This window comes from Pocillopora verrucosa, chromosome 7 (assembly GCF_036669915.1).
Source record: "Pocillopora verrucosa isolate sample1 chromosome 7, ASM3666991v2, whole genome shotgun sequence".
Taxonomy (NCBI): Eukaryota; Metazoa; Cnidaria; class Anthozoa; order Scleractinia; family Pocilloporidae; genus Pocillopora; species Pocillopora verrucosa.
In genome coordinates, this window is record NC_089318.1 from 12,305,774 (window position 1) to 12,322,772 (window position 16,999).

The 16,999-nt window shown below is 37.7% G+C and overlaps 2 protein-coding genes across 4 annotated transcripts; both read right to left on the reverse strand.

Annotated features, from left to right (window-relative positions):
* Positions 1–28: 28 nt before the first annotated feature.
* Positions 29–7,186, reverse strand: LOC131775764 (26S proteasome regulatory subunit 4). Its single transcript, XM_059091888.2, has 13 exons — positions 7,090–7,186; positions 6,509–6,562; positions 5,947–6,043; positions 5,443–5,567; positions 4,666–4,851; positions 4,237–4,365; positions 3,800–3,896; positions 3,071–3,159; positions 2,330–2,430; positions 2,012–2,108; positions 1,333–1,387; positions 552–706; positions 29–243 (listed from the first exon to the last, which is right to left on the reverse strand). Exons 1-13 carry the CDS (start codon positions 7,090–7,092, stop codon positions 109–111), a joined length of 1,323 nt encoding a protein of 440 aa, XP_058947871.1. The 5' UTR covers positions 7,093–7,186; the 3' UTR covers positions 29–108.
* Positions 7,187–8,133: 947 nt separating this feature from the next.
* Positions 8,134–16,469, reverse strand: LOC131775785 (RNA-binding protein 4B). Of its 3 annotated transcripts, XR_009339495.2 has the most exons (8): positions 16,124–16,469; positions 15,588–15,671; positions 14,912–14,976; positions 14,346–14,372; positions 13,777–13,980; positions 12,813–12,869; positions 10,735–10,849; positions 8,134–9,540 (listed from the first exon to the last, which is right to left on the reverse strand). XR_009339495.2 is itself a non-coding variant. In XM_059091915.2 (7 exons), exons 1-7 carry the CDS (start codon positions 16,397–16,399, stop codon positions 11,929–11,931), a joined length of 720 nt encoding a protein of 239 aa, XP_058947898.1. In that variant the 5' UTR covers positions 16,400–16,469; the 3' UTR covers positions 11,504–11,928. The 3 variants fall into 3 exon arrangements, 2 of the variants coding, with proteins under 2 accessions (XP_058947898.1, XP_058947897.1); XM_059091915.2 differs by lacking the exons at positions 8,134–9,540; positions 10,735–10,849 and adding an exon at positions 11,504–11,935; XM_059091914.2 differs by lacking the exons at positions 8,134–9,540; positions 10,735–10,849 and having other exon boundaries at positions 12,761–12,869.
* Between the last annotated feature and the right edge of the window lie 530 nt (positions 16,470–16,999).

Here is a 16,999-nt window from a genome sequence, read left to right on the forward strand (position 1 = left end):
ATACCTATCAGAGCACATTACAAGAAAATTTGTTACTGATATCGATTTTATTAATTTTTACACAAAGAATTCTCAACAGATTGTTACTAAAAAAGACGAAATCCAAAATTAAAGGTAGAGCCCCTCTGGTGTGCCCTCGTTCTTCCTGTACAACACGTTCTCTTTGGATTTTCTAAAGTCCTCGTTGGTCACCTTCATTCTCCTTTCTCTTAAAGCCATCAGACCTGCCTCTGTGCAAATGGCCTGCGTGATTTAAACAATTCACAAGTTAGTTTGATCTCAATATTAATACTAGCAGCATGTAGGTGAATTGAAATGATCATTCAACTTAAAGAAATAATCATCCAGACAAAGTTTACGTCAGCCCTGGTTTAGGCTGGATCTGTGGTCTCTTCAAATGTCGTCCTCAGGATCTCGTTTCTGCCGAGGCGCGGCCATGGCAATTAAGGTTGACTGTCAGCTGTTGGAATTTGCCCACAATACATTTTACTATTTTTACCAGAGGTGACTTCTTGGTGGTGAACTAGCTTCAACTGATATCGCCTTCTCACCTTGATGTCAGCTCCAGAGAGGTCATCTTTGGCCATCACATACTCTTCCAGATTGACATCTTCTGATAGTGTCATGCGACCAGTGTGGATCGTGAATATGCGACGTTTTGTTTTCTCGTCAGGAAGAGGAAACTCAATCTTACGATCAATGCGACCTTTGGAGGGTTATACAAAAGAACTTGTCAGTGAGAAGACCCAACAAATAAAAAAGCTGAGATTGTATTCCTCTTATAATAATCATAGCAGGAGGCTGACATTTTCCTAGTTCACCAAACTACAATCAAATGAAACTCCATTTATTCCCATCTTTGTCCCTTCAGGCTCGTACCTTTTCTCCAGCATTCGTGCAGGTGACTAGAGAGTGCTAGCCAGTCAGCCTTACGAGCTCATCAGCACGTTTTAACTAAAGTTTGGAGTGTGCAAAGTGGGTAAAGGAATAATTTTTTTCAGTTCTACAGGCATAGGAAATGCAGTAAGAGGAGTGTTTCAGTTCTCAGTGAAAAACGGTACACAGAGATCCCCACATAAGGCTGTACAAAATGGGGTTAGCAAGGCCATACAAAGCTGTAAAGCCCTACCAGTTGTGAAAGGGAGAAAAAGAAAGAACAACACTCATGAGATAAAATTGCTTATTGACTAAAGGACATAAAGATCTGATGGGGAAAATATTTGACCTCTGGCCAAATATTTGACTACTAGCCATATATATTTTCTGTCTAGCCCTATCACTCACTCAAGTACATAACAACAATAACATTCTCTCTAAAGAACTATTTTTTACCAGGTCTGATAAGTGCAGGATCCAAAGTTTCAATTCTGTTTGTGGCCATAATAACCTAAAAACAATAGGGCCAACATTCAGTCAATATAAGCTAAATGCTACAAATAATTTTGAAAATTACTGTTTTGAAACATTTTTAAATCCTAGATAACTTCTGTTGAGACCCCCAAGATTTTGCTAGAGTCTGTATGCACACCATGTATGACATTGCTATGGGGTCACATGACCTGATACTTGACCATAAAGAGATTGTTTACTATAATTTATGCAGACACGTTTCAATGTCAGAGGTACAGAATATTCTCTAATACTGATTACATTTTGAATGACATGAAAGTAAATTTGCCTTATATCATCTAACCAGCAGGTTACCAACTCTACTTGAATGTTAACCCTTATACCACTGAGACTGACTGATCAAAAAACGTCTCCTTATAGTGCTACCTTTGAACCAGAAGTTAAGGTCATGAGAAAATAGGAAATGATCACTAATTTAAAAAGCACCTAGTTGTCAAACAAATTATCCTTTTCAGCACCATATGAATTTAAAAGAGAACTGTGGAGAAAATGAATGCTAATGCTGGGTACAAAGGGTTACTTAACAATGGTGGACAAAAGAACATGGAAAAAAATTAAAAAATAGAAACAATCAGATTTGAACACAAGCTGCAAAGGTTACCTTGACATCCCCCTTGGAATCAAATCCATCTAACTGGTTGAGAAGCTCCAACATTGTTCTCTGAATTTCTCGCTCACCCCCAGAATTAGACTCGTACCTAGAAAGAGCAATAGTGAGAGATGATGCAAAATATTTTGGAACCATGCCATTAAAACACAGCAAACCATTGTTTTCTGGACTTCAGAAGCAAAACAAACAAACAAACAAATTAATTAATAAAAAGTTTATGCATTCGTGGGATGTGATCATTTATATCCTGTTGTACAAGTTATTAGATGAGCAAGAACAGTGTGTGTAAGTTGTATTAGCATAACACACCTTTTGGTTCCAACAGCATCAATCTCATCAATGAAAACAATTGACGGGGCATGTTCTTCTGCAACTCGAAACATTTCTCTTACTAGCTTAGGACCATCACCCTAAAACAGAAAATAATACAGTGAAAGGTAAATAAAAAAAGCAAGGAGGCATGGATCATGTAAGATAACATTGAGAGTTTGAATCCTACCCAGTTTCTATTTTGTCATCAGATGCTCTAACAACTGAGTTGCAGACCACTTGCTGGCCAGCTCATTTGGCCATTAACCAGATAAATTTGCAACAAGTATCTTGCAAGCAGCTACACTCCCAGACACATTTGTTGGGATAATAACTACCTCCCCTGCCCCTTTCAATGTTGGTCTGCAAGATGACATAGACACACTGGCAATTAACACTGGAAGGAGAAGACGGATGACAGAACATCATAAATGGAGAAGTGTCCCAACATATGATGTCTGAGAGTGTAGGTTCAACCATGTTGAAGTCTTCTTGAGTGAAGACAGCAGATAAAGGATGATTCATTTTGAGTTTTTTCATCAAGAAAAGAGAGATTTCTTTACTTGATGAGTGAGCTTCAAACTCAACATTTTCCATACTCTTCTTCCACATAGAAAGCAACAGTACATTGTACATCACATAAAGTCAATATTACCCTTGCTTTACTAAAATCATTTTTTGATCAATCTAAAAAAAAATTAAGTTGTTAGGAAGAAGCAGAAACAAGATTTTTTCCTTTACCAGATATTTTTGAATGAGCTCTGATCCCACAACTCGGAGAAAGGTTGCTGCTGTTTGATTGGCTACAGCTTTTGCTAGCAAGGTCTTTCCTATGATCATGAATAAACATAAACTTTAGTGAGTAAAACAAATACGAGTGAGAACATGCATTAAGTGCTGAGACAGTCCAAAGATTGACAGAAAAATCACAATGTAACTAAAAATGTAATCAACTTTTTGTTGCTTAGTACTCTGAATCTGTGTGCAAAAAAAATGCTTTGTAATCCCAAAAATCAGGTTTCCTGACAGCTACAGATTTCCATTATTTTAAATATAATGTAACACTAAAGGGACCTTCACATACCACCAAACCAGCTCTACAGAGAACATGGTAAAACAAAAGATTTCCCCTGCAGGGCAATGGCTGTGGATGAGCATTTAAAACTTGTATGTTTCATTAATATTTATCTTCTGCCTAACAGCAGAAGCCCTGATGGACGTAGCCAGACTAACAGTATTCATGTAGAGTCAAACACCATAAGACAATGAAAATGGTAAGCCACAGACAAAATTCTAATGAAAACTGAAGGTCATTTTGTGATTAATTCTTGATTAGCAATCTTTGTTGTGATTACTTGATGTCTCCAATGGCCCACATCAGGACTCAGATCTGTCTACATCTCAGCATAATAACTTCCCTGTCTAGAAATATAATGCTTCTCTTACATTTGGTTGGATTGTGTAACTCACCTGTACCAGGTGGGCCATATAATATAACACCCTTAGGTGGTTTAATCCCCATTTCTTCATACAGCTCTGGGTGAGTCAATGGAAGTTCTACAGATTCCTAAAAAACATGACATAACTCCATCAGGAGAACACTGTTCACAGAATGTTGGAATTATCTCAAAAACAGTTTTCAATCAAACCTTGGGAAATTCTAGAAAAGATGGGTGGTCATACAGTAACCAGATTAAATAATTTCACTGTTTTAATACTATGGATAGTATTGTATTATTGATAATATAAGATGTTAAAACCTATGATGAAAACTACTTGCACAAGTAGCCATATGAACAACTTGAAAACACTTTTTAAATTTTGGCTTGAAAATCTAAAGTTGACATTTGATAAAATCTCTTGGAAATGAATCTCAAGACAGGGGTACAGAATTATCTGCAAAGTACCTTGATTTCCTGTATCTGTTGATCCAGTCCACCAATATCAGCATATGACTCTTGTGGTGCTTTCTCAAGTTTCATCACAGTTACCATGGGATCTGCATCATCAGACAGCACACCGACAACAGCATGCACCTGAACAAAACATTTCAATTATTCTTCCATCACAACTGCAATCTTTGACTACAATTTAAAGAATAGCATCAGACAAATGAAGTGCTCCAGGCAATTGACAGAGAAGAGTGAACTACATAATAGTGTAGCCATTCTTGTATTCTTTTGTTAAATGTGTTTCAGACAACTACCTCTCTCATGTCTTTATGTTGCCAATTACATGGATCTCAAGTTCATAGCATTTAAGAAATATATCACTTGATTCTTAGAAATATAATAAAAGCGAGTGGAGAAATGCATATAAAAATATGTTATAGTTACCTTGTGATTCAGCAATACAGTACAGCCAGGTTCCAGCATATCTTTATCAACAAATGACAAAATACTAACATAATGCTCTGAACCAACAGAGGTGGATACAATAGCATGGTTGTCATCAATGATCTCCTCTAAAGTTCCCACTGACATGGGAGTGCCCCGTAATTCATCAACCCTTGACCTCTCTTCCTACAATCAAATTTACATCAATGTTTGTATTGCGTGAATAATATTTGAGTGATTTTGTTTCCTCCAAGAGCCATATTAACTGAAGAACTGTTACTAGGTTGATACATAAATGCAGGTTGACAACTGAGAGACACAATGCAACATGTTGTGGAGACAAGTTGCAGTCTACAGTGACTCAAAGAATCTTTTTTAAATCTTTGTCTCTGCAATCAGTCACCTGAATTCAAGCAGTTTGAATCTGTGAGACTGGTTACAAATATGAATATCTGTTACAGAGATATACATGCACCATAGATACATTTACAAAAAGTTTCAATTTTATACTGGGCAAACTGTCACTCCAATTTCTTCCTTAAACCTTTACCCCTTAGATTACTAGCATGAATTTTCTCTTTACAATATCACCCCTGAATCAAACATTAAGGTAATTAGAACAAAGAAAACGATCACCATCAAACAAAGCTCTCGATGTTCTAAAAACTCTCCCAGTCAGCACCTTAGGAAATGCATAGAGGTTAAAAAAGAGAATATGCATACTGTTGTTGGGGTGTAAAGGGTTAATTACAGAATAAAGTTTACAGAAGACTGAACCTCATTTTTCTCCTCTTGAGGTTTGAGCCTCTCTTGGTTTTGGATGAACTCTTCTTCAAGTAGTAGATAATCTTTTATTCTTTCCAACTTCAACAACTTCAACCTGCAGTTTCTGTGTGGAGTAACTTTAAAAAAAAATAATATCAAAGAATTTGTTTGTTAATGCCTCCAAGTCATAATTCTGCAAAGATTTTTATTTCTAAAACTTCAAATAATTCACGGAAAACATAGCCTTATTTGTATAGAGAAATAATTTATAAGCACTTTGTCTGATCTGCACTAAGCTCAACAAAAAATGTACATATAATTGGGTGACAGTTTTCTTAGAAAACCAGTAAAATGTACCACTACCAGTAACTCTTATGACTGCCTATGATAAGGTAAAAGGATCGCTCTACCTGTTTGAAAATTTATTTTATCTATCATGCTTCAAATAAGGGAGAACACTGGCTAATTTTATTAACAAAGCAAGAGTGAGTTGGTACAGGAAAGGATTTTTAATACCTTGAGGTAATTTGTTGGCTGCATCAGGGCCTTTGGTTTTCTTCTGTTTCTTCCCTACTCTAGTAGGAATTGGTGGTTCATACTTCTTTCTCTTGTCCTAGAAAAAGATTCCAGTACATGTAAACATATAGCAAGTGATCAGAAGCCTTCTCGTTGGTGTATCTTATCAAACAAATGGTGGAACCAGCCCACTAAGATGCCTGCCTCAAATGAATGCTAAGAAAAACTAAGATTCAAAATTAAATTCCCTCAATCTTCCACATAATTAAAGTTGCATGAATTGGTACTCTATCCAAAAGAAAAAATTATTCAACACAATTTTGTTCAACATATTTTTCAAAAAGAAATGCTCTTAGCTAGCTCTTTTACTTGTATATATAAATACTTGTATATATAAATAATGCTTACTTCTGGAGCTCAAATCTTATTTGATCAAACATGTTTGATACAGTTTTGTACTGGCAATGTACAACAAAATTTGAATTAAGGACAAAGATGAGCTGCAGTGGCAAACAACTGCATTTAAAAACGAGTCTTGATATATTTTTCATTAGTTCCACACCTTGTCTCCCTTCTTGTCTCCTCCAGCTCCCCCACTGCCAGACTGATTTTGACCCTGTGTAACAAATCACGATTTTAGTAAATATTACATTCAAATTTAAAAAAATTACAATAACACAATCATTCTTCCACAGATAATAATGTGCATTTATCCTCCACAATACACTTCTTAACAAGATACAGCAAAGCTTATGTCAGCTTAATTTAATGAAATAGATCAGGTTAACGAAAAACAACGTTTGCGAATTTTGCTTCAACAACTCAGTGTTCCATTCTTAAACTCTAATCATTACAAATCACAGAGCATGAATACTTGTGACTTACATTATCGCTTAGCCATAAGTCCTTACTGGACTTGCTTTTCAAAATAGCATGAAAGACTTTGGTTTTGACAGAAAACGTGTGACGAGATAAACGTTTAAGTGATGTTTACTGTCGAATCTGGCGAGTTTAAGGGTAAATCGTATCACACAAACAATAAAAGTCACGTGAAGGAACTTTCTATACTATTAAAAAAAGAAACCTTCCGAAGGTTCTCATCATTCATGATGAAAGAAACGAGGAAGATTCAGTAGAACTCACCATTTTGTCTCCGAAGATCTGCTAGATATCGCAGGCTCATGTTGAGCAAGAGGTCATGCGCAGTCTGTTGCTGACTCACTCTTAGTGCCCAGAGCTCCTCGTCTCCTCATGCTCACTGCAGTACTGCTTGACACAGCGGCTGGCTTGACACTCACCTCACCTTTCCAACTGATACTTTTTTATTTTTATCGCAAATTTGAATAATGTAAACGTTTCGGCACAAGCTTCTTTCACAGAAAACGCCCTTACGAAAAGTGTGTCTGTAAAGCTTACGCAAAGTTCAGACAAGCATTTAGAAATTGTGAGTCCGGCTCCGGCTATCCCAACAAACCTTTGAAGGTTTAAAAAATTTAAAGACCTGGTCAGATGTGATCCCGAAAAAGGTTAGAAAAATTATTGATGTCACTCTTAATCGATTCAAGAGCACGTGACAAGGGACAAAATTAAATGTACGGGGGTGAATTTCTTTAATGGATCGTAACGGAGTACCCTGCCTCCTCTTTCAGGCTAATATTACGTGGAAGGAATGAGATTTCCTGCTTTGTGGTATGGAAGGGAATAAATTACTTCCCTTCTACTTCTACCTGTTGTCTCATTTCCAGGGGAACATGTGTAATGTGACCTTACCGTTTGCACGTGACAGACCCAGAGTCAAAAGGTCCTTATTCGAGCTCATACTGGGGTCTGGCTCCGATGTTCTTGCGCGAGACACTTCAAATTCACAAAACCTCTCTCTCTCTCTCCTGTGGAAAGTAAACGGACTATAGCGAATTGTCTAGGGGAATAAAACGAAATGTTTAGGGATAACCTGCAACTTACATCTCATCCTGGGAGATTGGTCATACAATAATCACTTCGCGCTGAATAAAACTGTGATAAACTCCAGTACAATGGGCCACAAAGCAAGTTTAAGTGATTTTGGGAGCGAAAAGACCAGCATACAGCGCGGCTAGGTTACGCCCGTCTGACTCGTTTTAAACAAATCGGTCTACACCATTAGTAACAAAGGCCTTTCTGAAAAACCTCCCAAGATTTGGGTCATTATTATTGTTAGAAATAGGCCAACATTGATCCTTTCCCCCTAACAAGGAACAGGAAAACTTCATGAGGATAGAATTGTTACAAGTTTTTATTTGATCCGGCTTCTAATAATCCAAAAAGAAAGAGAGAATCATAACTCGCTCCTCGACTGACGATTACAAAACTTAGCTTATTCTAGAGGTTTATTTGGTAAATGGGGCACGTGCCAAACAAAGCGGTGTAGCTGCGCAGAGTGAGCGCATTTTTGTACTGGTCACATCCTGACCTAAGCCTGATCTTCTACCAACCATTACCAGGGCAAAGGAAGGTACATTTCAATCAAAAGAGATCTTGGTTCGAGATCATCCAAGAGCTCCACCTTTTTCTGCTCTGCTCCTCTACAGCCCCCGTCTACAGACTGAGGGACGGAAATAGGCAACGATCGACTCGCCCAGCGGAAACCTCGCCGTTGCAGACAAGAGCGTGCCCCCCCCGACGAAACGCATTAAGAAATATCTGAAACAAACTCCTATTGTTACGGAATCTCGTTAATACGGAAATGCAGACACTCTCATGTACCCTTCCCCCCCCCCCCCTCTCGCTATAGCGGACACTTCAGTACTTCGTCAAAGATCCCGACTCACATAATATAAAGCTACATTACAATAAAGGAAAATAAAGAAACCATTCTTTAATAGGTCAAAAGAATCTCCTTCTTGCGGTCGCATCTTTTTCCCGTTCGCGAGGTCACGTTAGAAGTTTAATGTTTGTGTAGGTACATATTACTTCATATGTCCGGAGTAAAACAATTTTTTTTCTCTCGTACCCCACTATTACGGACTCACGTTATTACGAACACTAACTCTCCTTCCGGAGGGTGTCCGCAATTACAGGAGTCGACGGTACCCAGTTATGTAATCAGAATAAAAAAATTGTTCGTGCATATTTGTTTGAAAGTCATGCAACATGCCGTCTTACTTACGCCGAATCTCTCATTGATCTAGTCAGTGAAAGACCTAAGGCGAGGGAGAAAAGCCACCAGCTTGAGCTTGTAATATTTTCGCACGCTTTCGTTTATGTTTTCTTTTATTGGCAGCGTTTTTAAATGATTAAAATTATTTGTCCATTCCAACTTTTTGCGCTTTAAAGTGGGATTTACTAGTAGTCAAGTGGAAAGAGATTTTTAGAAAGTAAGCCACTAGGAGACATAAAAGAGACTCGGGGAGCGCGGATGGCGCAGAGGTTAGAGCGCTCGCCTCTCACCGCTGTGGCTCGTGTTCGATTCGCTGGAATCCACTTTCCCCTTGTGGAACGTCCACTGCTTAATTCCCATAATAGACTATGAAAACTGGAGGGAAATGCTGTGAGGGAAAACGCCTCTTCGAAATCTCGACCATTCTAGTTACGACAGAGTGATACTCTATCCCACATCTGAAAAAGAAAGTGGGTTTATGGTAAGGAAAGTTACTCTCACACTTCTGGCTGGATACATGTAATTACAATGGTTTTACCACTACTCAAAGGTTTTACAAAAAGCACGACTTCCACAACCACAAAAACACAGCGAAAATTTTACAGTTAAACCCTGGTAACTCGAACTGCCAAGGGAAACTGAAATTACTTCGAGTTATCGCGGTTATAGGGGTTTTGTCTTTGAGGGGAAGAAGAAACGTGTCATTGTTCTCAAGGATGAACTGGGCAAGATTGAAAAGTAATGACAACATATCGATTCCAGATTACGCGCCATTATTTCTCTTCACTGGGAAGAAATATCAGGACTATGTTTACGGACATACAAACGTGTGATATCGACAAAGGTCACTTTGTCATAACATATGGACGAGATTAAATGTAATCTTCCGGTGCAAAATGTTACGGCTCGTTAGTGAAAATCGACTTCGAGTTATCGAAGGTAAAATTACAAACAAACATAACTAAAGGGAAGTGAAAATCGTTTCGAGTTAGTGGAGTTTTGAGTTATAGAGGTTAGAATTAAAGTAAATATATGTAAGGCAAATCCAAGGGAAATCAGTTTTGCTTCGATTTAGCGGAGAATTCGAGTTACCGAGGGTTCGAGTCATCGGAGTTCAACTGTACTGGTCGTGTTACATCACTGTCACCCACCCATACACATTTGCACTATACTAGCCTAACTCTTCATTACAAGTAGTCCCAACTCTGCTTCGATTGAAATTAAAGCTTCAAACAATAATACAACCCTCATAATGTTGTGCCTGCACAACTTCTGTGCATTAAAAAAAAATGATCGTACCTAGCTACGATTTAGGAAAAAAATCAGTAAGAGCCTCATTCCCTTCCCCTTTTCCCTAGCGCTTTCACACCCAAGATTTCATAGGTAATTCTCCTTACTGTCTACCATAGAATTCTTGTGATGTTAGTTAGAAGAATTTACTACTGGATCAACTAATAATCTCCTTACTGATACTTTTCTTTGTTTTTATCATTTGTCTGTTTGATATTGCATTAAGATTGTGAAGAGAAATTCTGTCTTGGTCACTCGTGGGAGTTCAAGGGTTAATTTCATACGAGTGACACAAGAGTCCATAAATGATTTACAGTACATAAAATGAAGTCTCTGTATCTAAATATTCACAAGAGAGTTACCTCAGAGGCTGAACCAGCATCACTAATGGTTAGGTAACAATTCCGCCAATGGATCAGATGATGACTGGATGGCCATGAATTTCTTAGTCTGTCAACTGTGCTTCAAAGAAACTATCTGAAATGAAAGTGAGGAAAAATTGCATTACCACAAATAGGACCAAAATAAAGCTGGAGCTATATCCAGAGAAAGAAAGATCTGTTAGAGGAAGAAAAACGTAGAGGAATCCTGAGAAAAATTGATCATTTTTGTCACTGTTTGTCATCAGAACACCTTGGATGGACGTTTTCATAGCGAATCATGGTTCACGAGAAACACAACAGATTGATTCCGTGCGACAAGACGATTACTCACGCTTTCGCTGCCGATAATGACATGACATTGTCTCGCCGCGAAGAACGTTCCCGAATTCTGACACGATGATCACTGGAACGCTTTACCCGACTAATATCCACCGCAGGAAAACGCTTCAAAGAATGGTTACGATTCTGACACGATGATCACGGGATGCCACACACAATTAAAATCCACGCCAGTAGAACGCCTCAGAGAATGTTCACGATTCTGACTCGAAGATCACGGGAATGCCGCACAAGTGTTATCCACCGTAGGAAAACGCTGGAAAGAACCTCACGATTCTGAAATGATGATCACTGAAATTCCACAAGTAATTGATATCACAGGAAAATGCTGAAGAATAATCCTGTAAGTACTGGACAACGTAGAGGAGAGAAGGAAACCGGCAAGGATCATCTAAAAGTTCTCCATCTATTTTCTTATAGACTTTAGACAAAAGAACACTCTTGCCAGTGAAGTTTAATATTTGTTTCAGACAGGTTTGAAAATTGTTCTACAATTTGCATCCGTAAATATTGTCCCTTACTAAGATATAGTAAATGTTACTAACAAAGATTGAATTAAACGCAAATAGGATTTACATAAGACATTAAAACACGGCAGAAACTCAAGAAAAACCAATCTCGAACCAGTTACAATTAAACACTTTTTGGCGGGTAATTGACAGTGTCTTTAAAAAATTATTCTAAAAAAATTGCATTATAAGGGAACGTAAAAAAAGAGTAACAGTCAATCTGCACGATCCTCTCAGAGATGTTTTCCAAGACATACAGGTTCTTCAAAACCGACCGCACAACGAAAGATTATTGCTCCGTCAACCGCCCAGGAATTCCAGACACTTAATACCTGAGAAAGAAAAGAAACCTATGGAAAATCTGCAAACGGAGCACAGAATCTGCTTAACTCATAGCCATGGTAGCTTTGTAGATATGTGAGAAAGAAAAGATTCCCCCATTTCATTGGTCGAACTTCGGTGACAGATTTAACTTTTTTTCATGACTCCTAACAAAGTAAGGGACACAAAATTTCAACACTTCTTTGTGGCAAATTCTCCCACACCAAGTCAAATATCAAGAAATTAGATGAACCTTCGCATGTACAGACAAAAACCTCAATGAAATTTGAACAAATGTTTTCGGGATCACAAACAGATCGTGAACAGATCAGATTTGACGAAAACATGATATAATTCAAATGGAAGTTAAGATGCCTCAAATTTTCACTTTCAATTTGTCATACTAGAAGGATAAGACACCTTAACTAACGACGACTGCAAACAACAGACAGATAGACTCGCAGTTTTTTTTTTGTTTTGATGCAATTTTTATATCACTAGCAGGTTCCCAGTCAGCTATTGCACATGTTGTTTCAAAAAAAGTCAGAGCTACCTTTTTTTAGAAGCAAAATTTTCATTCCACACTGTAAAAACATATTCTGTACAAGAAGCTGACTGGAATATATTGAATTTCCTGGAAATATTTTGACCCTCCCATTGGAGGGCCCTTTGAAGGAGTGGTTACATAATTCAACGCTGTGTAACCATTTACACTCCAAAAGCCAAACTAAAGGTTGTGTGATTCAGCCAAAATATTTTCAACAAAAAACCAATACATGTGCATTTTAAGTTAGATTTTTCTGTACATTTCCCTTTTCATTTATTCTTAGGAAGAACTTGCCACAAGAGAATCAACATAGACAAGTTAAATAAAGAAAGCAAGTGTACCTGCGAGTTCCATACCCATCGCGAGGTGTTGGGTAACCTTCATAAGCTCCAGTATATCTGTGAAAAAAAAAAGGTCTGACAGTCACAAACTTGTTTGAATGAAAAGCTTTCTTGTTACACTATAGCTTTTTCAAAGCTTCAATGATGACTAATTGAAATTAGGTCATTTAACAAAATCACTCAATTAATCAGCACTACAGGAAATATGCAATGCATTGGTAGTCTGTAGTTGAGCCATGTGGCCCATTTAGCTGCAGCCTATCCCAGTTTCCATAGTATGAAGTGACTAAGAGTGTTACTTCCCCCTCGTGGATGAGCAATCTCCCAGCATTTCACCAGGCTTCCCTGACAATTGGTACCTTGGTAATCAGTACCCATTTAAACTCCTGGGCCCAGTTGTTTGCAGGCCAATTAGTGTTAACTCACAGTTAAATTTTAATCAAGGTTGCTTTCTTCTTCTATTCAAGAGTCTTTTTGGAATAATTTTCTCTACTCTTTTTAGAATATCCAATCATCAAATTGTAGGCAAAAAGAAGTGAAATGAATTTTCTTATAAAGCTTTCAGATCTGAAATAAAATTTCATAATAACCTTTGGATATCTTTACCCAGCTTTGAACAATCCACCCTAGGTGGGAAGTGGCATTATGGGAGTAAAGAGTTTTGCCCAAAAAACACAACAAAGTCCCCTAGCCAGGTCTCCAACCTAGACCACTTGACCTTGAGTCCACCACATTTTCAACAAATAAGCAATCACTCCAAAAATTCTAACTAAAGAGTAATGGCAAACTAAGGACACAACAGCTGAGGTGGAATTCAGTGCACTTTCCTTTAATCTGATTGGTCCCTGTTGTGTAAACCACCCTGGAAACAATTGTTGCACTGCATGAGATGAACATTCTCAAGGCTTGTGTGTTGCAGTCTAAATAAAAGGCTAAGGGTACAAATATTTTGGTTGATCAATACCTTGGAGGGGACCTTGGAGGGCTGCGACCTCTGTAATAATTACCATAACCACTATAATAATCTCTGCTAGGGGGAGGGCGTCTATCCATATAGGGGTCATAATACCCTCTTGGTGGGGGCCGGTCATATGGTCCTCTTCTGGGAGGTCCATAATCGTATCCACGATAGTCGTATCTGTCCCGGCGATCATCATACCTGTACGTACTAGCAGAAAACAAAAACAAATTATAAAACCAATGTAGTATCACTGGCAAACAGAATTAGACATATTATGAGTGTAGTTCAATTTTAAATCTATTCAAAATCTGAGAGAGCTTGACTAGTCAAAAAGTCTGAATATTATGCATGTGAGATGCCACATTGTTTGTTCCCAAGGAATAGATGTTTCACTGGTATTAAACTGAAAATCAGAAAAAAGGTACTTGTAGTCATGACACTATGTTTTAGTTTAGCTGTAAAGTTTATTTTTCTTGTAACTTGATAAAGAAATGTTGTGCTTAGGCTGATGGTAAAAATAACTCGCACACAAAAATTTTTGTATCTCTATGAATTATAATTTGGACATGTACCTTCGCCTCTTTGGACAATCCCTTGCCCTGTGGATTTAAAATTAAGAAGAAAACATCAGTCAATGAATCTTATAACCAACTATACAAATACTTTACTTTATTGAAATTTGTTACATGTGCAGAATAGTATTGGCAACTGGAGAAGAAAACAGGACGATGTCCCAATTGATATTCAACCCCAGACAATCCAAAATAATGTGTGAGCAACTAAGTAAATCTCCTTACTGTCTGCTGTACTGTACTGTACTGAAGTTAGTTCTGAGAATTTGGTATTGGATCAACTTGTAATAGTCCCCTTGTTTAGATTTTTCTTGAGTTTACTCTTATCTTGCTAATGTATTCATATTGTAAGGAAAATCCTGTCTAGGTCACCCATGAGAGTTAATCCTTTACACCACAACATCAATAATATTTTCCATACCCTTCTCTTTACATTTCTTTTGGAGTTGAAAAGGAGAATTTGTTCACATTCAAAAGTTCTTGCATTGTCCACCATTTCATTTCTTGTAACAATCTTACTGAGGAGGGTTTAAGTTATATGTTGTCACAGGAGCATCCACACTTACCAATGTCCATGTTTACCACACTGAAAGCACTCATCCTCAGATGGCTTCCCTTTACTTTTTGCATACTACAAATAAACAGTGCTCACATGACTAATAATTTGAAAACATGTACAATCAAGCAACTTGCATGACACTCATATATAAAATTAACTCATGAGAATTTTAATTTAAGAGAAGAGCTATCATGTTGGCTAGTAAAACCAAGATGTTTCGAAAAGTTGTGAACAAAAAGGTTTATGAAAATGTAATAAAAGTAAAATGCAACAGTTGCATTTTCAAGTTATTTCATTTGCAGAGTGGTTCCCAAGGATGTAGTTTTGGCAAACAATCTATTTGATCTGGTGTGCAGAGTAGGCCTTACAGTAAGGTGAAATTTAGCAATACCTTCTCAATTGTTTACTTCCCTGAAAGCTCATGCTAAACAATAAGTGCGTTGAACCCATGAGAAAATGATCAATTTTTTCCATGGAAAAGGTCAAATTGTATTTAACATGTAACTCATGAAGAAGATGCCTTTTCTATTGATAAGAACCTTGTTACAGTTTTCCTTAGTCTACCAAAAAATCAGTCCCCATTTTTTTAACCAAATACATTTAATTTTCTTTTCAATCTCAATGACACCACTCCCAGTGGTTGAAGGTCATTTATATAAATAAAGATTGCTCTAATGTCTTACTTGTACTTGTATGTGAGTTCCTGAAAATTCTGAATCATCTAATTTATTAACAGCCTCTTCTGCACCTTTTTCACCCACCATGTGCTGAAAATAAATAAAAAAACGAAATTGGCAATCAAATAGGTAGTGAACAGTCCATGGTGTGACCCCAAGAGTAACAATTGAATTTGCAGTCTTTAAAAAAACGAACCAGACTTAGAACATTCGACTAACAACAACTATGCACTTGAATCTAATGATGACTTCTGCTCAGGTTGTTGAAACGTCAGTCACTTCTCAGGACTACTCTCACCTGGATGATCAGACTACACTATCACTTAAATCTGTATATGAATTTTGGAATAAGGGCCACACAAAAGTTAACAGTTACCTATCCTTAAATATCAACTGATTTAAAGTGAAAACAAAGGACTCAGAATTATACAATTTTGCACCACCAACATTAGTGTGGCCAACTTTCCATTGTCTATACCACTAATACAGATATAGTCAGATGTCACGTGCAAATATTTATTGATCCTTAACTTCAAACTCACCACAAATGCAAAATTCTTTACTATATCGCATTGTGAAACCTTTCCGTATTTTTCAAACAATTCCTGCAGAGACGCTCGTCTGCAGCGGTCTGGAAGATTTCCAACATACAACTTCACTTCTTTCTCGTCTTCGTTACTATCTTTTCCGGTGGTTTGGGTGTCATTGCTATCTTCTTTGGGTTCCGACGTCGTAGCTTCGTTATCTTCTGTCTTCTCATCTTTCTGTTCATTACTGACCTCCGCAGCATCATTATTTGTGCTTTCTTCACTGGCCATATCTCGAGAACATATACTTTAGATGAAGAACGACAATATGGTAGACAACATGTGATGGAACCAAGCCGTCCCGTCAGACTCTGCGATTAGTGAATAAACGGGAAAGACTGGCACCAAGTAGGTAACCACCTGAAAGAAATTGTTTACTGGCAACGGAAAATGAGTTTAAATGAGTGTATTGGGTATTTGGACAAAAATTACGCCAAACTACCCGATAACAGAGAGATTCAAGATATCCAAAAGGCCATAGAGGAAACAGTTTCCTTGCTGCTTTTAAATGTGGCCTCTAATGATCCAAGATTCGAAAGCAAACTTGAGCCGTCAGGTAGTTTTTACGAGGGTACAAAAATCAAGCAAGCCGATGAGTTCGATTTTATGGTGTGCCTTTCCAAACTTGCGGGAAAATGTGATGTAGTTTATAAGGATAGAAAACAGCGTTACATCTACTTGCGTATTCCAACTCTTGACGAGGATGAAATACGTAATTCATGGTCAGAACTTTGCGAGGAGGTACACAATGTTGTTGATCCTTTCGACACCGCTCCTACTGCTGATGGCCACACCTTTCTTTGTTTGGACAGTAGCATGCTGAAGCAGAGG

Excerpts from the sequence above, each read along its gene's own strand:
- LOC131775764 (XM_059091888.2), bottom strand. Across the intron at positions 4,852-5,442 it reads CTCAAGAGGAGAAAAATGAG|GAAGAGAGGTCAAGGGTTGA; the intron begins GTTCAGTCTTCT and ends ATTTGATTGTAG. Across the intron at positions 1,388-2,011 it reads ATTCCAAGGGGGATGTCAAG|GTTATTATGGCCACAAACAG; the intron begins GTAACCTTTGCA and ends TATTGTTTTTAG.
- LOC131775785 (XM_059091914.2), bottom strand. The coding sequence starts at position 16,399 with ATGGCCAGTGAAGAAAGCACAAATAATGATGCTGCGGAGGTCAGTAAT. Across the intron at positions 15,672-16,123 it reads TAAAGAATTTTGCATTTGTG|CACATGGTGGGTGAAAAAGG; the intron begins GTGAGTTTGAAG and ends ATTTATTTTCAG. Across the intron at positions 13,981-14,345 it reads GATTGTCCAAAGAGGCGAAG|TACGTACAGGTATGATGATC; the intron begins GTACATGTCCAA and ends GTTTTCTGCTAG.